The sequence below is a fragment of the Cydia fagiglandana genome, chromosome 7, assembly GCF_963556715.1.
Source record: "Cydia fagiglandana chromosome 7, ilCydFagi1.1, whole genome shotgun sequence".
Lineage (NCBI taxonomy): Eukaryota > Metazoa > Arthropoda > Insecta > Lepidoptera > Tortricidae > Cydia > Cydia fagiglandana.
Genome location: NC_085938.1, coordinates 19,981,740 through 20,005,000, shown reverse-complemented (window position 1 = coordinate 20,005,000; position 23,261 = coordinate 19,981,740). Strand labels below are relative to the sequence as shown.

The 23,261-nt window shown below is 41.7% G+C and overlaps 1 protein-coding gene across 1 annotated transcript in view; it reads left to right on the top strand.

The window, feature by feature from the left end:
• Positions 1–20,677, top strand: part of LOC134666113 (polyamine-transporting ATPase 13A3-like) — a 25,456-nt gene extending 4,779 nt beyond the window's left edge. Inside the window, exons 6-23 of the mRNA XM_063523265.1 lie at positions 629–759; positions 1,529–1,711; positions 3,280–3,468; positions 4,105–4,263; positions 5,492–5,545; positions 5,747–5,881; positions 6,818–6,931; positions 7,466–7,739; positions 8,896–9,023; positions 9,517–9,640; positions 10,618–10,779; positions 12,171–12,325; positions 13,885–14,049; positions 14,506–14,564; positions 14,689–14,837; positions 15,331–15,434; positions 15,823–15,906; positions 18,811–20,677. Of these exons, the coding sequence (XP_063379335.1) occupies positions 629–759; positions 1,529–1,711; positions 3,280–3,468; positions 4,105–4,263; positions 5,492–5,545; positions 5,747–5,881; positions 6,818–6,931; positions 7,466–7,739; positions 8,896–9,023; positions 9,517–9,640; positions 10,618–10,779; positions 12,171–12,325; positions 13,885–14,049; positions 14,506–14,564; positions 14,689–14,837; positions 15,331–15,434; positions 15,823–15,906; positions 18,811–18,912 (2,471 nt within the window). The 3' untranslated portion in view covers positions 18,913–20,677. The remainder of the gene's footprint in view (positions 1–628; positions 760–1,528; positions 1,712–3,279; positions 3,469–4,104; positions 4,264–5,491; positions 5,546–5,746; positions 5,882–6,817; positions 6,932–7,465; positions 7,740–8,895; positions 9,024–9,516; positions 9,641–10,617; positions 10,780–12,170; positions 12,326–13,884; positions 14,050–14,505; positions 14,565–14,688; positions 14,838–15,330; positions 15,435–15,822; positions 15,907–18,810) is intronic.
• The last annotated feature ends 2,584 nt before the right edge of the window (positions 20,678–23,261 follow it).

The window sequence follows — 23,261 nt, the reverse complement described above, 5'->3', positions numbered from 1 at the left end:
GCGTCCGTCCCGCGCCGGCCGAGAAGAATGCGTGGAGAACGCGAGTCGACTAGTCCCCGGCGACGTACTAATACTACCACCTGATGGCTGCGTCATGCCGTGCGATGCTATGCTGTTGACGGGGAACTGCATAGTCAACGAGAGCATGCTCACAGGTGAGTGAATGAACTGAGTGAGTGAATGAGCATGGTGAACACGAACCGGCTAGTTCCCGGCGACGTACTGATACTACCACCTGATGGCTGCGTCATGCCGTGTGACGCTATGTTGTTGACGGGGAACTGCATAGTCAACGAGAGCATGCTCACAGGTGAGTGAATGAACTGAGAGAGTGAGTGAATGAGCGTAGTGAACGCGAACAGACTAGTCCCCGGCGACGTGCTTATACTACCACCTGATGGCTGCGTCATGCCGTTCGATGTTATGTTGTTGACGGGGAACTGCGTAGTCAACGAGAGCATGCTCACAGGTGAGTGAATGAACTGAGTGAGTGAATGAGCGTGGTGAACGCGACACGTCTAAATAAGCTAAGCTCTTGAAAGCTCTTTGTTTTCAACATATGATTGGGGGTTGTTTTTTTTTTGAGATTATGTTTTGCCAGTTTATAATAATTAAAATTTTGTTTCAGGCGAGAGTGTACCAGTAATGAAAGGCCCGCCCTGCCCATCCCAAGAAATCTACTCCACCGAAGGTCACAAAAGGCACACCTTGTTCGCTGGCACCCACGTTATACAGACACGGTTCTATGGCAACAATCAGGTTAGTTCGAGTTTGAACCTTGTTCATGTTAAGTCGAGATTTGAAGATTATATGAATTTACGGAAATAATTATAAACCAAACGAAGACCTTTGTGTTTATTATTAACCCTTTGAATGCCAGGTTTATCGTGCGACGCGTGTCATCGTAAACCTCGGAAACTACACGTCAAAAGTGTCTACCGTCATTTCGTCGGGTGACAAGCAAAAGTCACTAAGTACTCTAAGTACCACCACCAGTTCATAGCCATAGTGAACCATATGAGTACTAAAAGAAGGTTGATTTTTGTTTCAATTTTTTTTAGTAATTAGTGACTTTTGCTTGTCACCTGACGATTTATAGATTAACAAAAGGATAAAATATTTAAGATTTTTTCATCACATTTGCTTGAAAAAGATCTTATTTCATGCTGGTGTACTGAAGGACAAAGACCAATAACGTTCCCGCGAGATTTATGGATTGTGATAAAAATCTGCAGCTGTCGTGAATATATAGACTCTCGTTTACAATATTTCACTTACCTCCCTCGTTGCACAATGGGGTTGGCCGGTCGAAGTATTTAGCAGATGGCGCCAGCATAGATGGCTCTGTTAATCCCTAGGATTGTGTAATTTTTTTGTTTTTTGAATGGAATTTTATGCTCTGGATGCCAGGCCCTTTAAGCCAAATCTCATAGAAAAAGGGACAAGTTATGATGGCGCCATCTATGCAAACCTTTGAAAGTTACCAACCCCATTGACTATTATTTTACAGTAACTTGTTTTTCCTCAGGTGCTAGCCAAAGTAGTCCGCACAGGCTTCTACACGGCCAAAGGCGAGCTGATCAAGAGCATCCTCTTCCCGAAGAAATTCGACTTCCAGTTCTACAAGGACGCAGTGAAGTTCGTCATCTTCATGTTCTGCATCGCCGCTATAGGCATGGGGTATTCCATCTGGCTGTATTTACAGAGAGGCGTAAGTATCTGTATACGTCAGGTTCTCTCTCTCACTCTCACAGCGTCAGCGTGAGCGAGACGGCTGTGCGGAAGCAGGCGAGCTGATCAAGAGCATCCTCTTCCCGAAGAAGTTCGACTTCCAGTTCTACAAGGACGCGGTGAAGTTCGTCATCTTCATGTTCTGCATCGCCGCTATAGGCATGGGGTATTCCATCTGGCTGTATTTACAGAGAGGCGTAAGTATCTATACGTCAGGTTCTCTCACTCTCACAGCGTGAGCGTGAGCGAGACAGCTATGTGGGAGCAGGCGAGCTGATCAAGAGCATCGTATTCCCGAAGAAGTTCGACTTCCAGTTCTACAAGGACGCGGTGAAGTTCGTCATCTTCATGTTCTGCATCGCCGCTATAGGCATGGGGTATTCCATCTGGCTGTATTTACAGAGAGGCGTAAGTATCTGTATATGTCAGGTTCTCTCACTCTCTCACTGAGCGTGAACGAGACAGCTGTGTGGGAGCAGGTGAGCTGAACAAGAGCATCCTCTTCCCGAAGAAGTTCGACTTCCAGTTCTACAAGGACGCAGTGAAGTTCGTCATCTTCATGTTCTGCATCGCCGCTATAGGCATGGGGTATTCCATCTGGCTGTACTTACAAAGAGGCGTAAGTATCTATACGTCAGGTTCTCTCTCTCACTGAGCGTGAGCGAGACAGCTGTGTGGGAGCAGGTGAGCTGAACAAGAGCATCCTCTTCCCGAAGAAGTTCGACTTCCAGTTCTACAAGGACGCAGTGAAGTTCGTCATCTTCATGTTCTGCATCGCCGCTATAGGCATGGGGTATTCCATCTGGCTGTACTTACAGAGAGGCGTAAGTATCTATACGTCAGGTTCTCTCTCTCACTGAGCGTGAACGAGACAGCTGTGTGGGAGCAGGTGAGCTGAACAAGAGCATCCTCTTCCCGAAGAAGTTCGACTTCCAGTTCTACAAGGACGCAGTGAAGTTCGTCATCTTCATGTTCTGCATCGCCGCTATAGGCATGGGGTATTCCATCTGGCTGTACTTACAGAGAGGCGTAAGTATCTATACGTCAGGTTCTCTCACTCTCTCACTGAGCGTGAACGAGACAGCTGTGTGGGAGCAGGTGAGCTGAACAAGAGTATCCTCTTCCCGAAGAAGTTCGACTTCCAGTTCTACAAGGACGCGGTGAAGTTCGTCATCTTCATGTTCTGCATCGCCGCTATAGGCATGGGGTATTCCATCTGGCTGTACTTACAGAGAGGCGTAAGTGCAACACCGGACCGGAGGGATTGTAAGTGCGTTTGCCGGCCTTTAAATGAGTGTCAATTGGATCTTTTTTGACTCTTTATTAATCATTGCTCCTACTCATCAAAATTTGTAGGAGAGTCTGTAACCTCAAGGAGTTCAGATCTAAAATTTGAGTCAGATACTGGTGTCAAATAAATATGTATGAACCGTTTATTGAAGTCTAAAATGTATTGAGATATTCATGTATATATATTTATATTCTGTCGCTGTGTACAATAGGTAATGTTTACTTGTTAAAACTACTGTCATATTTTCTTGTCAACAGAGCCACGCAGAAACCATAGTGCTCCGTACACTCGACATCATAACCATAGTCGTGCCCCCGGCTCTGCCCGCCGCGATGACTGCCGGCATCGTGTACAGTCAGCAACGGTTACGCAGAAACAAAATCTTCTGCGTATCGCCGCCGAGGATCATCATCTGCGGGAAGCTTCAAGTCATGTGCTTTGATAAGGTAGAGAAATGTTTTTAGTTCCTCGCTACGCTCAAAAGTTCCAAGAACCTAGCCGCCGGCATACAGTCGGAAGTTATATACACTCTCATTTTTAAACGACATTTTGCATTAAATTCATATGAATCTATGTCTGGTACTAGTTTTCGTTGTTAGAAATTGTATTACAAAAAAAATTTAAACGAGTAGAATACAAAAGTTACAAATATGTATCTTCGAAATATGTATCTGGGAGACTGAGCTTCGCTCGGAAAACATATGAAAACTCAATAATGCTCGTTTTCCCAGAGATAAGACGTAGCTAGATCGATTATTCGCCCCTGAAAACCCCCATTTAGCAAATTTCATCGTAATCGTTAGAGCCGTTTCCGAGATCCCCGAAATATATATAAATAAATACCTATACAAGAATGGTTCATTTAAAGGTATAAAATAAAAGATATCAATGTTAGCTGCTTTTTCGTGTCATTCAAAATCTTTCGATGACCATCCCTAATTTTTAAGTACCTTACCCATTCAAGAGCGTCCAAGAGGGAGGGGAAGGGGCATTAATTTAGTTACAAATGTTATCCTCAAGGACAAAAATATGAGTAATTTTGACGTCGAACATATAATTCCTAAACAAATGTTATATTTCAGACAGGAACCCTCACGGAAGACGGTCTGGACCTATACTCAGTGCTGCCTCATCAGCCAGGCGAACGTTTCGGCCGCACCGTGGTCGAAGTGACAGCGCTTCCACCCCGCAGTCCGCTCATACAAGCACTCGCTTCTTGCCACTCCCTTACTAGCATCCAGGTACAGTATTTACACTATATACTAGGCTCGCAGAGGCTGAACTCGGTTTATCAGTTTGGGGACAGATATCAAAGCATAACGGGGCCCTGCCCCCTACCGCTCCCTAAACGTCCATATAATAGACTAGCGTACTCGGTGACGTCACCAGTCAGGCGAACGTTTCGGCCGCATCGTGGTCGAAGTGACAGCGCTTCCACCCCGCAGTCCTCTCATACAAGCACTCGCTTCTTGCCACTCTCTTACTAGCATCCAGGTACAGTATTTACATAAAGGTTGAACTCGGTTTATCAGTTGGGGGACAGATAACAAAGCATAAGCGGCGCTGCCCCCTACCGCTCCCTAAACATCCATATATAGACTAGCGTACTCGGTGACGTCACCAGTCAGGCGAACGTTTCGGCCGCATCGTGGTCAAAGTGACAGCGCTTCCACCCCGCAGTCCTCTCATACAAGCACTCGCTTCTTGCCACTCTCTTACTAGCATCCAGGTACAGGAGTTACATAAAGGTTGAACTCGGTTTATCAGTTGGGGGACAGATATCAAAGCATAAGCGGCGCTGCCCCCTACCGCTCCCTAAACATCCATATATAGACTAGCGTACTCGGTGACGTCACCAGTCAGCTAGGAGAACGTTTCGGCCGCACCGTGGTCGAAGTGACAGCGCTTCCACCCCGCAGTCCGCTCATACAAGCACTCGCTTACTAGTATCCAAGTATACTATTTACAATATTTACTGTCTATAATAAACTATCCTTTCCTGTGCGATCTGACGCCATTCAGACGCTTGCATGCCACACAGGTCTTTCTGGACCTCGTCGATCCATCGGTACCTAGGCCTTCCGACCGGACGTCTCCCAGTTGGTCGCCCCAGATAAGCTCTATTGGTCGCACGATCCTCTCCCATCCTCTCCACATGGCCGAGCCAGCGAAGTCGAGCAGCCTTGCTCTCGCCGATGATGTTGGGCTCGCCCACCAGTTCTTCAACCTCCACGTTTCTCCTCATTCTCCAAGAGCCATCCTCATGTCTTGTCTCAGGAAAGGAACGAATGGCGCAATCTAGTGTCGGAGGCCAAGATCCACTTCGGGTCGCTGAGCCAGCGAAGTAGTAGTAGTATAATAAATATGCTAGTCAGTGGTGCATAGTAATGAAAAGGAGGCGCTACTCCCTTCCGCTGAACGGTTTTACCAACGTTGAACAACAGCATTAAGCTTAGTAATTATTTTCAGGGCCAGCTAAAGGGCGACCCGCTCGATCTCAAGATGTTTGAATTCACGCAGTGGGTGAGTTCCTTTTACATAATTAGTCCTAATCTATAATAAAGTACCTAACCTTCTTCCGTTATTAATGTTATTTATTATCCATCTTCAGTTATTTTTCCTATGATATAATATAATTTTAGTGAAGCCTAATTGTTAAATGTATGTTTAGAAAACTAAACTAGATATTATTCCTAAAATAACTAGATATTATTATCTCTCCAGGTGCTCGAGGAGCCAGGTCCAGAAAACACACGCTACGACAACCTAACACCTGCGATCGTGAAGCCCAAGTCAGCGCAGAACGAGCTGCAAGACCTGGACAACTACGATCCTCTCACCATGGAGATGCCGTATGAGGTGAATAACTATATTTATTTAGTAGAACAGCGGTCGACAACCAGCGGCCCGCGAGCCTAACTGGCGATTTTATATGTAATACTGACGAACGACAATGTCAGCTAAAGTCACAAATATTACCAAAGTGCGGGCCGCGTCATCTTCGTTAACTACTATATGGCCCTTGGCTGCTAAAAGGTTGCCGACCGCTGTAGTAGAATGTCAGGAACAATACTTATAACCTTTTCAGGGCTCGGAAACCGTTTTATTTTTTAACGCGGTTTCTTATTCACCCGGGAACGAAAATGATTTCGTTACTGTTTGCAGTTACCGGTTAAAGAACTGTTCTATTGAGATACTGATTCATGCCAAATTCGTTCACCTTCCGTTTTCGTGGAACGAAATTAACAGGTTAAATTGAGAATATCGAAGCAAGATAGAAGGAGTAAGTATCGCTATCTCATTCACGTATGACAACGAGTTTCACTGAGAGTATTCGAAAGTCAAGAGAAACCGGTATTATATCGTTTTATGCCAACCATATAATTCCGTTCCCTCTTCGTACCTATTGAATAACAATGATATCCGGGCACGCACGGCCGTCCGCTCAGAGGGCCTATCGCGAACCACGTTCAACGTGTTGCCTCTCTGTCGCACTTGTAAATTCGTACGTAAGTGTGACAGGGAGCCAAGACGTCGAACGTGGTTCGCGGTAGGCCCTCTGTGCTTAGCGAGCTTCGTTCGGAGAAGTACCTGAACTCACGGCGCCGTAATGCTCTGGTTTCCTAGGATAGCGGTGCCGTATAGCAGCCGTCTCCATACAAATACTACGACATCCATATTTAGCCGTATCATTTAGTATGGAGACGGCCGCTATATGACGGCACCGCTATCCTAGGAAAACCGACCTTAACGCTCTTCAATAAGGTCGAACCTTTACATCCATTTCTTTCGCAGGTGGGTCTGTTACGGCGGTTCCATTTCTCCTCGTCGCAGCAATCGATGGGCGTCATCGCCCGCGTTCTGGGACAACCGCAGATGGTTTACTTCGTCAAGGGGGCCCCGGAGAAGGTAAATTTTTATAGAATAGAATAGAAATGGTTTATTTGGTGTTGAAATACATGCTTAACCAATAATACATCTTATTCTCGTACAAGACACCAAAATGGATGCCACTCAGCATATGCCGATGACTTTTATTTCATGACGACATTTTTCAACTGCACCTATCCAATTTCTTTGTCTAATGTGTATGGCGTCTCACATTTTGCTTCAATGAGGGAGTGAGACGCAATGAATGAATGCGATGAATTTTTGCAACATAATATGAAATGGGTCTTAGGCATCATCCATTAATTACGTCACACAAAATTTCGAGTTTTTGGAGCCGCCCCTCCCTAGCGCTTTTACCTATCTCTTTAACATGTATAGTTTGACAAAAAAGTGGCAATACTGTAGTGTCGTCCCTTTCAAATCAATATATATAAGAAAACGAGACGACCCTACTGTGTTGCCACTTTTTGATTTCTACTCTTTTTTGTCAGACTGCACTGTCACATTGGCATTTTCGAGCATATTTGAGAAATGCCTTTTTTTATTGTTTAGGTGGCCGGCATGTGCAGCCCGGACTCTCTGCCCGAGAACTTCAGCTCTGTCCTCCACGACTACACTTCCAACGGCTTCCGGGTCATAGGCCTCGCGCACCGCAAACTAGACCGCAAGATGAAGTGGGTGGACGCGCAGCGCGTCAAGCGGGAGGGGCTCGAGTGCGACATGACGTTCCTCGGCTTCCTCGTCATGCAGAACAGCCTCAAGCCGGAGACCACGCAGGTCATCAAGGAGCTGCACGAGGCCGACATCAAGCAGGTTATGGTCACAGGTATGGTACCCTGTCTACACGACGCCATTTTGAAAAAATACATAAACACTGTTACTTGCTGTTAGCGCTAGTGCCTCGGGCTCTAATCGCTTTAAGAGTGATAGATATATCATAACTACTCGCGCTCTCATCTTTATATGCGCTTCGCGCATATAGTTAAAAGTGACAGATGCACCACTAGTGCCTCACGATATCATCGCTGTGGTTAGAGTGAGTCAGATACAGTAAGAATGGGACAGACACAAGCTGGACCGCGAGATGAAGTGGGTGGACGCGCAGCGCGTCAAGCGAGAGGGGCTCGAGTGCGACATGACGTTCCTCGGCTTCCTCGTCATGCAGAACAGCCTTAAGCCGGAGACCACGCAGGTCATCAAGGAGCTGCACGAGGCCGACATCAAGCAGGTCATGGTCACAGGTAATAGTGCCTCACGCTCTCATCGCTGTGGTTAGAGTGAGTCAGATACAGTAAGAATGGGACAGAGACATGCTGGACCGCAAGATGAAGTGGGTGGACGCGCAGCGCGTCAAGCGGGAGGGGCTCGAGTGCGACATGACGTTCCTCGGCTTCCTCGTCATGCAGAACAGCCTCAAGCCGGAGACCACGCAGGTCATCAAGGAGCTGCACGAGGCCGACATCAAGCAGGTTATGGTCACAGGTAATTTAAAAAAATGGGATTGACAAAAAAATCCTTAAAATGATCGCTATTTACAAAATTTCACAAGAATCGGTTGAAAAATGCGACATGTAGAAGAGAACACTCGAAGTCAGACAAGCTAAAATTAGACAGACATGGCAAGAATGGTGAATGAATAGAACACTCGTGCGGTCCTTTTATGAAACTCACTCCGTTCGTTTCTTAAACCCATACTCGTATTTTAATGCCCTTCATTACGTAGTTGTCACATAAACTACTATTATCTATGACTTATATTCAGAGTTCGGACAAATTATCGCAGCAATAAATATGGTATGGAACACGATACAATTTTTTTAACAATTTTGAACTTCAGTTTTTGAGTTATCTGGAAATTTTATAATGATACCGTGTACATAATATGAGTTTAATAAATCTTGTCCTATTTTGAAATATAAATGATTTTTGATGGTTTTGCGATAATTTGTCCGACCTCTGCTTAAAATTAACTTTTGTTGCAGGTGACAACATAATGACAGCGATGTCCGTGGCGCGAGGCTGCTTCATGGTGCAGCCGCACCAGAAACTGGTGCTCATCACGGTCGGCCATCAGCAGACGGACGACACGCGACCGCCGCTCTGTATGGAGGTGAGTCTTATGTCGATGTGTTAAGAACTGTAATTGTATGAAAACTGCAGAACAGTGTGTTATGCTGCCGCGCGATAGAAAAAAGGCCTTGAGACTGAGTCGACCGTCCAGTGGCGCCCTCATTACGAATTGTGTTTTTTTATTACCAATTAATGTCTGTATAAATCATTATGTTAATATTGTTTTCCTACGGATTCCCCAACTTTTTTTGGTTTTGATCACATAGTTTTGTTTTGCTTATTGTTTGTTTTATCAACTAAACTGCAAACTGCACGTTTTTCCGTTAGGTGATAACGTGAAAATTAATTAAAATAAAATTATATCACATAGAAAACACAAATCCCCTAATGAGGGCGCCACTGGACGGTCGACTCAATCTTAAAAGTAGCATACATATCATCATAAAATATATCTGAAAGCTAAAAACCACATATACATTGACAAGGAGCTTTGCTGATTATCGCTAGTTTACTTATAGATAGTTTATTACCAGGTGGTGGGGGAAGGCGGGCCGCCGAAGCTCGCTAGCGACATCTATGTGCTGGCGTTGGAAGGGAAAACTTGGTCCGTCATCCGGAATTACTATCCTGAGATGATGTCCACTGTACTTAACAGAGGTTAGTACTCATTGCCTGTTAACGTGAGAAAACAGAAAAGGCCTATGTCACGGGAGACGCCCCTCCAATCTTGATGGCGCCCAGATGACGATATTGGCTGGTTTTAGTGTCACGCGGACCGTCCGTGCGGATCGCTCCGCACCGGATCAATATTTATTAAGTTCAGGGGGCGTTACAGAGTAAGGCTGGTTTTAGTGTCACGCGGACCGTCCGTGCGGATCGCTCCGCACCGCCAAATTGTATGAGAAAGCTGTTCGCGGACGACCGTCCGTGCGGATCCGTCAGCTTTAGGCTGGTTTTAGTGTCACGCGGACCGTCCGTGCGGATCGCTCCGCACCGCCAAATTGTATGAAAAAGCTGTTCGCGGACGACCGTCCGCGCGGATCCGTCAGCTTTAGGCTGGTTTTAGTGTCACGCGGACCGTCCGTGCGGATCGCTCCGCACCGCTAAAATGTATGAGAAAGCTGTCCGTCAACCCGTCAGCTTTACTCTGTAACGCTTCCTGAACTTAATACATATTGGTCCCGTGCGGAGCGATCCGCACGGACGGTCCGCGTGACACTAAAACCAGCCATTGTAACGGTTGTGGTCGTTGTGGAAATCGTTTTGGGAGGCTTATGTCCAGCAATTGATGTCTGGACTGATATGATAACTATTCTTATTATCTTTATGTTCTGACTATTCCAATTTTAAAAATATGTAAGTTCTTCTCATTTCTGAACAAATTAAAATGGGCGCGTTTGCTAACTCAAATGTACATAATTTAGCGAGATTCACTTATGCAAATATCTAAATTCTATAGTGATCTTGTTATGAGTATGTGTTGCGTGTAAGGTAAACCTTAGATGTCACCGCAGTTGTGCTTTGGTATGAATAAATTGCAAAGCAACGTAAATTCAAAATCACGAGGCATTTTTAAATCGATTTTAGTCTCTTAGCTCCAATGTTACTTAATTACGTGTTGTTTTTGTAACCAGGCATAGTATTCGGCCGCTTCGGTCCCGACCAGAAGACGCAGCTGATCACGGCGCTGCAGGGCGAGGGCCGCGTGGTGGGCATGTGCGGGGACGGCGCCAACGACTGCGGCGCGCTCAAGGCCGCGCACGTCGGCATCTCGCTGTCCGAGGCCGACGCCTCAGGTGACCATTCATAGTCTCTATATACTTGTAATATGGCTTACATTTAGTCACATAGTAATCACACATCGGGATCTCTCTGTTTGAAGCCGACGCCTCAGGTATTCACCATTCAGTCTTTATGTAGTTGTAATAAGGCTTACATATAGTCACATAGTCAAGTCAAGGCCGCGAATGTCGGCATCTCTCTGTCTGAAGCTGACGCCTCAGGTATCGACCATTGATAGTCTTTATGTACTTGTAACAAGGCTTACATATAGTCACATAGTCAAGTCAAGGCCGCGCACGTCGGCATCTCTCTGTCTGAGGCCGACGCCTCAGGTATTCACCATTCATAGTCTTTATATACAAGTATAAGGCTTACATTCAGTCACATAGTGAGGAAAACCACCTCGCGACACTAGACGTAAAACGCCAATTACGCAAGGAAAGGCCTAAGCCCTCCTACGTGTATACGTACAACACAACCGGTCAACTCTACTGCCGTGAATGTGACAGAGTTTTTAAGAACAAAGGCCTGGCCAACCACATAGGAGCTCATAAGAGGAAAAACCCTTGATTGCTGAGGACGCCGTCATCGAAATCAATGTGGAGGACTATATAATCATACATCGTGAATTCTCTGTCCGAAGTCTATCCAGGTCGTATATGTCTACGTGACAGCGTGATAAAACGGTGTCCGTCTCTTTCTATCCCGCAGAGTTAAAAAGTGACAGTTGTTTTATCACGTGGATAAATGTGGATAAAGCGATCCATAATAGGCTTGCAGGAATACACAATTAAAATTTATCATTGTAAGCCTTCGTCAGACGCGTCAGGTAACTGAATACAGCAAGAGCATACACGCCAATTCGGACGTACACCTGATATCAAACCGATAGGTATTTGAATCATTTTGGAATTATATTAGTTAGCTGTCATTCGCGCGTCCGTTTAGCTATGACTTGTCCGTACATGTTTTTACTTATATCCAAGTTTGGCCAGTTTTTATTATTACCGAGTTTGAAGAAAATAAATCTCTTTTTAAAAAGGGTTTTTATTTAGAATAGAATAGAATAGAATATAATGTTTTTATTCGTGACAAAACTTAATAGATAAAACAACAGGTAATACTACCATGGTCACGAAATGGTCCCGACTCAGCAGGTGCTAGCCTAAAGGCTAGCGCTGGTCTTCCGTCGGGGCCATGGACTATTACGTCTAAATTATAAAAGAACACATGACTACAATATTACATAATAAAACTAGAAATGACAGTTAATATGACAGTTAAAATGAGTGGCGGTTGTAGAAGAGACGAAAAGCAGTAATACTAGGAATGCGTTAATTTTCGTCAGTCTGTAAATCTATAAGACCCTAGATTTATGATTTTACATTAAATATTTCTGTTTCAGTGGCGGCACCCTTCACATCGCAAGAGCAGAACATTCGTTGCGTGAAATTACTAGCGCTCGAAGGCAGATGCGCGCTCAGTACAAGCTTCGCTATCTTTAAATACATGGCTCTCTATTCGCTCATACAGTTCTTCTCCATTCTCATATTATATAACGTAAGTATCCATTCGATTTTGTACTTTAATATAAAGAGAATAAAGTCTATATTTAAATCGCAAAAGGAGAACATTCGTTGCGTCAAACTACTAGCGCTCGAAGGCAGATGCGCGCTCAGTACTTGCTTCGCTATCTTTAAATACATGGCTATTCGCTCATACAGTTCTTTTCCATTCTCATATTATATAACGTAAGTATTCATTCGATTTTGTACTTTAATATAAAGAGAATAAAGTCTATACATATTTAAATCGCAAAAGCAGAACATTCGTTGCGTCAAACTACTAGCGCTCGAAGGCAGATGCGCGCTCAGTACAAGCTTCGCTATCTTTAAATACATGGCTATTCGCTCATACAGTTCTTTTCCATTCTCATATTATATAACCTAAGTGTCCATTCGATTTAGTACTTTAATATAAAGAGAATAAAGTCTATATTTAAATCGCAAAAGCAGAACATTCGTTGCGTCAAACTACTAGCGCTCGAAGGCAGATGCGCGCTCAGTACTTGCTTCGCTATCTTTAAATACATGGCTATTCGCTCATACAGTTCTTTTCCATTCTCATATTATATAACCTAAGTGTCCATTCGATTTAGTACTTTAATATAAAGAGAATAAAGTCTATATTTAAATCGCAAAAGCAGAACATTCGTTGCGTCAAACTACTAGCGCTCGAAGGCAGATGCGCGCTCAGTACTTGCTTCGCTATCTTTAAATACATGGCTATTCGCTCATACAGTTCTTTTCCATTCTCATATTATATAACCTAAGTGTCCATTCGATTTAGTACTTTAATAGAAAGAGAATAAAGTCTATATTTAAATCGCAAAAGCAGAACATTCGTTGCGTCAAACTACTAGCGCTCGAAGGCAGATGCGCGCTCAGTACTTGCTTCGCTATCTTTAAATACATGGCTATTCGCTCATACAGTTCTTTTCCATTCTCATATTATATAACCTAAGTGTCCATTCCATTTAGTACTTTAATATAAAGAGAATAAAGTCTATATTTAAATCGCAAAAGCAGAACATTCGTTGCGTCAAACTACTAGCGCTCAAGGGCAGATGCGCGCTCGGATCTTTAAATACATGGCTCTCTATTCGCTCATACAGTTCTTCTCCATTCTCATATTATAGAACGTAAGTATCCATACGAATTTCTACTCTAATCCGAAGAGAAGTCTATATCCAAATCGCACGCATCGCATTGGTCTTTCTGTCGCTTTTTTATATTTGAGCACTTTCGGCGCATTTCCTGTTTAGGGTGGTCCAGTTTCTTTGTCCAGTGTGTATTTGTCTCACGTTTTGCTTAATGAAAGAGTACGTGAGACGCAATGACATTGGACCAAGATATTAAACGGTTGGTCACCCTTACTAACCATGTCCACTGGACATTCGTGTATTTGTCTCACTCACGTTTTGCTTAATGAAAGAGTACGTGAGACGCAATGATATTGGACCAAGATATTGGACAGTTGGTCACCTTTACTAACCAGGTCCACTGGACATTCCGGAAGCTATAAAACGTGCCGGGTCTGACAGTTGTGTATTGTTTCAGTACTTCTCTATCCTGGGCAACTACCAGTTCCTGTACATCGACCTGGTGCTGACGACGCTGCTGGCGCTGTCGCTCGGCCGCGCGGCGCCGGGCCCGGTGCTGGCGCCGCGCTCGCCGCCCGTCTCGCTCGTCGCCGCCTCCAGCATCCTGCCTCTAGTGGCGCAGGTACATTGTCGACCGTATTGCGAACGCATAAGGTCCACCGATGGTCAGTGATAGTACCACTACCAGTTCCTATACTTCGACCTGACCTTCGCCTTATCTAGCATACTGCCCCTTGTCGCACAGGTGCCTACCTAGCACCACATCTACCGGCGCCTTTATGACAATGAGATTTACTTTCAAGTATTCCCTTTCAACAAAAAGTAAATTCAAATCGACCTGAAATAAAGGAACATTATACTATATTGAGAACCTCTTTCGAAATCTTGTAATTTTTTTGAAAAGCTCCAAACGAATTGCTGAACGCTGTGGTGCCTACGATTATGTCTTGAAACCAAAGGGTATTTCCAAGCCTTTTTTTATTACCCCCTCCCACCTTACAAAAAACTAATAACTTCACAGCCGCCGCACTTGCAGCACGCCAAAAGCCGTATTTATTTACTAATTATTTTTATATAGGTGGCGCTGGTGCTCCTACTCCAACTCGCCGCTCTGTACTTGTTGCGGGCACAAGACTGGTGAGTACTACCATGACATTGGGTTGATAACCAAAGTACCTCATTAAAACAAGTATACATGCATTTTACCCCGTTTTAAATGCTTTGTTATAATACAGTTTGAAAACAATCTCCGTGTACTCAGGTTCCACCAAGTGGAAGGCAACCCTGAGCTGGAAGTGGTCCTCTGCTGGGAGAACACTGTGATCTTCATCGTCTCGGCGTTCCAGTACCTAGTCATGGCGTGCGTCTATGCCAAGGGCTGGCCCTTCCGCGAACCGTTTTGTGCCAATTGTAAGTAGCTTTGTAATAAAGTCATTGTTACTAGCCTGAGCTGTATAGGTATTAGGTGCGCGCAACAACTGAACTATGTAGGGTTTTTTGATCATGAGTTATGAAATTTCAATCTCATTTATTTGAACTGAACTATTTTACTGAAAGAATAAGGGGGACGCGGGGAACCAAATTACAATTAAATATCAGAGCTGTTACAATTAGAGTCTAATATTTAGTAAGAAACTACTTACGGCTAGTAATTTAAACTACAAACTAAGACTGACCCTCGACACAATATTGAAACTAAATCCTGTCCAATATGGCTTCTGTCTCGGCATAATTTTGTGAGTTCACTATATATTCCTCAATCGGAATAGGAATTACCTGTCTTGTGTTACTATACTATACGCCCTCGCTTCGCTCGCCCGTTTTATCAGAATCGACCGAAATTCTTTATTTCGTCACCTTTGCAATGATTTAATATTTGTATTACCATAACTTTTTTTTTCAGATTACATGGTGCTGACTCTAGTCACTCAGTCGGTGTTCGTCGTTCTGCTGCTGTTCTGTCCGTGGCAGGAGCTGGCCGACCTCATGGAGGTGAAGGTGTTCAAGGTATGCAATAAACTAATTTAAAACTGATATAAATGCAGGAAAATATTCTTTGATTTTAAAAAGGCGTTTGACACGGTCTGTCGTCCCATTTTGATTCAAAAACTTGATAACATAAGAGTTAGAGGTATACTTTTAGATTTATCTAGACTAATCTAGAGGCTACCTATTTAAGAGATCTCAAAAAACAAATATTTGGTAGTCGTATCAGCCAAAGTTCGCAAGTGCCCCAGGGTAGCGTTCTTAGTCCTGCCTTATTTCTAGCGATAATTTTTGGTTTTACGATAATAACGTTATGTTAATGTCAACCTGCTGAATAAGGCTCAAGCCTGAAAGAAAATCACGTGACCTAGTTATCGATATACATTCAATTTTTTAATTTTTGATACAGTGGGAAGCTCAAGAGGAAAACATCTTCCGCATCTACCTGCTGCTGGTGCCGGCGCTGCATCTCATCCTGGCTATCGCCATTGAGGTGAGTTTTCTTTTTAAACTATAAGCGTGGGCACATTTTTGGTCTATGCAGGGAGATCAATTATCTCTGAGGTGGACTCTAGAGTCGGACCAAAAAAGTCTGCAGCGGATTTGATAGCCCACGTAGTCACAGATTATATAATAGTTCTTACGAACAGATACTTATCTCTCAAACAAAACGCAAATACCTACCGTTTTGATACCTAAAGCCTGGCAAGTTCCTTTTTGCCCTTGGCCACGTTGCGGGTTTTCAATGGAACTAATTTATTTCAATGGCAATGATTTCTTTTGACAACAGACGTTGGAAGTCATTGAATGTCACCGATGTAAACATCGAAAATAATTGTATATATTTCAGGATAATAATCGATTTTGAAATCAAAATGCCCAAAAAAATTCACCCCGATGCAAAAATAATAATTTTAAACACATTTAAATACTTGCGGCAGAAAAAGGACGAAGGATTCAACAGCATTCCATTAAACAATGTTTTGAAATTAGTTGCTGACATGACGGGTACTGATATTCATAGTGCGGTTGTAATGAACTGGTTAGTTTATTGGTACTAAATATGTATATTAATTATTAAATTATTATTTTTTTCTCATTCAAGGCGTCTGTAGTACTACAATCAAAAATATGCACAAAAAGAATGAGACTTTGCCGCCATTGCCACCGATACCAAAAAAAAGAATACAAATAGACGACTTCGACAAATGTGCCATTAGGCACAAAATTCATGAATTCTATGCTGTGCGAAAGCAAGTACCAACTCTCAAAACTCTGCTTACCGAATTAAAAAAAGATATAGGTTTTACCGGTAGTAGGGAGTATTTGCGATTGCTATTGCACAGTATGGGGTTCAAATATAAAAAGTGCAGAAACCAACGGTCCATATTGAAGGAGCGTTCGGATATTGTAGTTTGGCGGGAAAGTTATTTAGACGAAATAAAAGAAGCGAGGGACAAAAATATGCCTCTTGTTTATTTAGATGAGACTTACATCCATACTTCTCTTAACCATGCAAAATGTTGGCAGAGTGAAAATGAACCCGGTGTGTCGAAATCCGTTTCAACCGGCAAACGATATATTATCGTTCATGCTGGTGGACCATCGGGATTTGTTCCTAATGCACTCTTAATATATAATGATAAAGAAAAAAAAGCCGATTATCATGACTCCATGAACAGAAAAAATTTTAAGGAATGGGTTTTGCAGAAATTAATTCCCAATCTCAGTGAACCCACGTGTGTTATAATGGATAATGCCCGGTACCATTCTTTCCAAATTAACAAAGCTCCAACATCAAACGATAGAAAACACATCATTGCTGAGTGGCTGCGTTTAAATAACATCTCATTTCCACAAAACGCATCTAAAGATAAATTGGTCACAATTTTGAGACGTCATAAACCGGAACCAGTATACGAAATAGATACGATTCTATCAAATCATGGTCACAAAGTGATAAGGTTACCGCCCTATCACTGTGATTTAAATCCTATTGAGATGATTTGGGGCATCGTGAAGGCAAAAGTGGCAACTAAAAATGTTTCCATCACAAATGATGCCTTCCTAAAGCTCGTTGAAGATAGTTTTCAGGTATTTACATTTACAAATGTTTAGAATTTTATTGAATAGTTAAAAATATAACTAACTTAACACTTTGTTATTATTTAGGAAGTCCCTATAGAAAATTGGAGAAAATGCTGCGACCACGTAAAAAAAATAGAAGACGGATATAGTACAAAAGGTCCTATAATCGAATCACAGACAGAAAGATTTATAATCGAGGTTGGTGGTCCCGAAAGTGACTCATCAACTGATGAATCAAATGAAGATTCATCGGAGCCAGAATCTGATAAATATATGGATGTCGAATATTTAGAATCAGATTTTGACGGATAGGTTAGTTCATATTTAATTATCAATTAAACATGCTCTTTCGATTACCTGAAAACATAGTTTCACAATCTACAATTACATAGGTATTTGTATATCTCACTCGCTCTTGCACGATGCCAATACACACTGTCCCGACTATTCGTGACGTAGACGTAGTATTGCTATATGTAAGCTGTTTGTAGCGACACTATATCAGGGTCAAAAAGGAACTTGCCAGGCTTTACACAAAAATACAATAGAGTGACCTTCAACGCGCCGCTCCCCGCACCGCGGGCACCGGCACAACGCTAGGGTTGCTGACGCTTAGAAATGATAATTAAATACCTACTTAAACAGCGGAGTGAAATAAAAGGAAAGCTAAATCTTAAATTATACCTAATATTCCAATTATGCGTTAGTGTTTGCGAAATAGTCATTTTAAAAGGGCATATGTCCCTGCAGTAACCGCAGTGTTTACGCCGTTTTATAAACCGCGCAATAATCCCAGCAAGAATTAGTTTATGTTACACAATAAAGAAAAATAATAGAAACCCCATGAATACAGGTAATTAATTATAAGTTAACCAGAGCATAAATGAGTAGGCACTTTCCGGTGTAAAGTTAACTTACTGTCGTTAAAATACACATTTACTAAAATAAATTAATTATACATTTGTCATACATAAGTAATAAACATTACATGTTTAATTAAAGAAATTCAATAGTAGGTAGGTAGGTACCTACTACCTACTACGTAACTTGTAACTATCGTAAAAATTGTCAGTGCGGCGCGCGGTGACGTGCGTACGTGAACGCGTGTGGCAACCAACTGGCTTGCTTTTCTACCGTGAACGGGAGCAGATTCGTAGGTATCAATCCGAGCTCGCGCGGAGAGTTCCATAGGCCTGACGTAGTGCAAGTGTCATTTATACGTCATAATTTCATAGAAGTCAGTATCCTCTCGCATAACTTTTATTTCTAAATTCGTTATTACAACATTAACTGACCCCTTTCCTTCCAGGCGACCCTATCCGACACGCACAGGTTCCACGACATGTTCCGCGGCTTGAGGCGTCGATGCGACAAGCAGCCCGGCGCCGGTGACGCCGCGCATGTGTGCTGACGCCACAGACACATACACGCATACACACGCGTCGTTATACCAGGCGAGATGTATCTCTGTTTCGTTACTTTAGCCGCGAGTGCTGCACTATGCGGGAACTTCTGTCCCTTTTTAACGCCTGTGAGGTTCCTTTGCGGACACGCAGCGGCTTATATCTCTGTTTCACTAGGAGAGTATTTCTGTTTCTCTCTAGCAGTCGCGAGGCGCGCTGCGGATTGTTTTGTTGTTAAATGTTTTTCGACGGCTGTGAGATCCGCATGCCTCGCAGCATTAGATTTCTCTGTTACACTAAGCCAGGGGTCTTCAAACTTCGACCCACGGGCCGAATCTGGCCCGCAAAAAGAGCCAAATCTTATTCAATCCGGCCCGCGAAAGGGTAGCGGAGGCGAGGCCTTTGGATCAAAAAGTTTGAAGACACTAAGCGATAACCATTTTTATATTTTTTCGGCAAAATTTGTGGTGTTTGTACGCAGATACGCAGCATTGGATGTATGTATTATGCTCGCGCGTAAATATTCTGTTTCATTTCGTTACATTATTAAAGAAATACAGAATCACTTTGAGAAAACACACTCATGTTCGCCTAGTCTGAAAGGCATCGTGTTAATGACGTCACAATTGCTTGGTGCCAAAAAATGGAGCATTTTTTATTACCATTTTAAATATGTATTTGTACTAGGCACACATAAGCAGCGACAATTCGGTATATTTAGTTTAAATCCTACCAAAAAGCTATTATTCGACGTTCGCTGCGCGCCTAGTATTTTAGAATCATTAGATCGTTTTGTATTATATTTCAAGGTCAAACTATGTAGACCTGACTTTAGTTCCTTTTACGGGTTAAAAAGTCTTATTTCAATGTTTGCGTTCAGTTGCTGACCTAAAATCAACGCGGGTGTCCGCGATATTATACATTTTGTATGAAAATATACATACAGTCTGTTTTGTAAAGAAAATGAGCCGGTTTTTAAATTTAAGTATGATCAACCGGGATAAACGCGACTATGGGGTTATAGCGTCTACATCGTTATTTCTCGAATACGATTGGTCGGAACGCCCTCTGTGTTACGTTTTATTTCCAAGTAGCTCAGGCTGGAAGCTTTTGTACAGTCTAGTTCATAAATAAGTATCCACTTTTTACCTCATCAATGTGAAGAAATGTATACATAATTATGGCTCGGCTATCTCTTTGTTTGAAAAAACAACTTAAATCGACGCAATAATCCCGTAGTGGAATCCCCGTCGACCTTATAAAATCAATATATCTGTCGCGCTCACGTAAATGGCGCCACACATTAGCGCGATAAGGACAAATGTGGTGCCCACAATTATCCAAAATACAATCATACGTATTATCTGTTTAAACAGAAATCTGCATAACAAAAGTAAATAAATATGTGTCAAATTGTATGTAATTACCAAGTATGTAATCTACTTGGCTCTGTTTTGTATAGCCAGACTATAATTATAATCTAACTATACCAGTGGTAGTAAAAGTAATTATATGATCACGATGTTTATGTTGAATTGAAAAATATGTTGAGGAGCGCATTTTCTGCGTAATATTTGAGGTTGTATTCTATACTATAAGTTAGAGAAGGACAGCCTCAAGAAAGCAATATAATGCATAAAAAGACAGAGGCTTATATCGCGTCACAATCACTACACCTTATAAAACAAAGTCCCCCGGCGCGTCTGTCTGTTTGTGTGTTTGTATGTTCGCGATAAACTCAAAAACTACTGAACGGATCGATAGAGAGATTCTTGAGGAAGGTTTAGGTGTAATTTTTACCCGTGCATAGTAAATAAGATAAGTTCAAATACAGTAAAGTTTCTTACGCAGAATTTGCGCTCTTAATCAAACAATTCCGTCTAAAGGAAAAGGGTTCTTAACTCAAACGCATTAAAGCTCATTTCAACTAGTCTGGCTCCGTTATAAAAATAAAAATCGTACATTACAAACTCATCTTTAAACCGACGTTAGTAAGATCCCTTTTCCCATGGCAACGCCGACGGCTTAGGAATCCGTGATTCGACAGCGTTTGCTATTTTGTTTTAAAAGTAGTCACACCCTGTCCTAACCTGGCCGCGGCATTTGTTATATTGTTATAGATAATTTCTCTGTTGAGATACCAGGGGGCCTACCGCGAACATCGAAATCTGCCTCTCTATCGCTTTTGTACTGAGAAACGCAGATAGATGCCTTCAATGTTCGAGGTAGGATCTCAGTTACGTTTACTGTTTGGATTAGGTCGTTAATAAGTTGGTTTGATTTTGTACTTTAACTGTATTGATATAAAGGTCCTCTAAAAAGTACTTAATTGGGGAAGCACTTGTAGTTAACGTATACACTTATACAGTAATACATTAAAGTTATATCTTAAACCAGTTCAACTTAAAGATCAATGTGGGTAAAACCGTCTATCAGGTAAGACCGTCTATAAGCTATACCAACACTTACTAAAGGTCGGTAAAGTAGAAGGAGCGAAACTTTTCCTTTTTGACTGTATCAGAGCAATGTCCGTCCTCTGTATACGAATACAGTTCTTGCCCTATGGCGGTCTTACCCACATTGAACTTAGTTTTTTGTAGCCGGAGGCAGTCAAGTGCTAGAGTGAGAAACTCATTTAGATGGTGCTCTCCCGCTCTTCTGTAAGTACAAGGTTTTATAACTTGTATGTACTTATAGTTCGTTTTTTTAGCATTAGAAAGAACTTCAAAGAAGGTTAGCGATCTTGACATGTCTTTTAATTGAAAAACGCTTTATAAAAATCAGTAAGTACTACTTATGAAAGCAGAAGAATATAAATGATCGTATTAATTAGATTCATATTTGTTACATATTTGCCGTAACTTATTTTTAAAATGTGTTTTTCAATTAAAAGACACGTCAAGATTGTTTACCTGATTTCTAATGCTAAAAAAACGAACTATAGTAATTGGCGTATTTATAGGAAAATATATACTTGGGTATTTTAACCCAAATTTATTTAAAATAACAAATATTTAGTAAAAAGTATGAAATCAAACGAAATGTCATCGATCTACTCCGTATATTATTCTGTAGTGATTTACTTAATATTATGTATACATGATGTAGGTATATTATTTCAATTTATTAGCATTCGTAAATTATTTTTTCCGTCTAACAGACGTTAATTTTTAGAGAATGTTTATTTTATTAATAGTTGTAGCCAAATGAAATTAAAAGTCAATTTCTATTTATGCAGCTGCCTAAGCTGTGATTGGGTAACTTTTTCGCCGCCAACTAAAGATTCGTTGATTTTAATAGCTGAATATTTTTAAAAAAATGTACCATTTACTTTTGTAGTAAAAAGTGTATCACTTACTTTTTTTAACGACCATCTTTTCGATTATTTCTACCCAGAATCACGAAGACTTTCGATTTAAAAAAAAATTGTCCTTTTTGTGACGGATTTTCACATATATTTTGTATTGATCGTCACAAACTGACACCCGAAATATGTATGGGGACAATTTTTTTTTACAATAATTGTGATTCTGGATCGAAATAACTTAAAAAGTTGTTAGTTTTTCGAAAAAAAGTACTTACACGTCTCTACTATCAGTGAATCTTTAGCGCTACGCTTAGTACCAAAGTAATCGAATACAAACAATTATTGTCATGTAATGACAACAACGGTTAGTTTGTAGGAACTCGAGTCCATTGACTCTAAATTTGAAGAACTAGACTCGTTTTTACGTGACGCGACGTGACATTACGTTTTAATGCGCTTAAAAAGACTTCTGAGTGAAAAAGTTAACCAATCTAAATGAAATGTTGGGTAAATCGCCTGGCTGCTCCCTTAACAACCAAGAACGGAAAATACCAGTATAAAATATACGTATGACTGAAACAAGAAATTTGCTTTTATTTTTTGCAATTAAATTAAAATATAATGATTTTATACTATGAAGTAACTACCGCCGTGATCCGGGTGGCGGGAATGCAGAAGATGCTGGTTCGACTCCACTCCTGGTCACTTTTTATTCGTGCATGATATTTATTTTGATTTACTATGAAGGCGCTCAATCCGTTTGACTCGGGATGATCGACCACTTCTAGGGCGATTTACCCCATGAACTAAAAACTCGTAATAGTTAATTTTCATTTATCATTATCATCAAACACGACAGTTACCTCATTACTACTTGAAAATAAGCTGTATTTGGCAATATCTTAATTTTAATGTACTTACGATTTTAAGCGAAATCCTATTTAGTTAATTTTATTGTGAATAGAGGCTGAATTTATAGGACAGTAGTATTTCGATCGATTTTCTAAATCGTTGCTTTGCATTTTACACATTTTGTCGCTCAGTGAAACG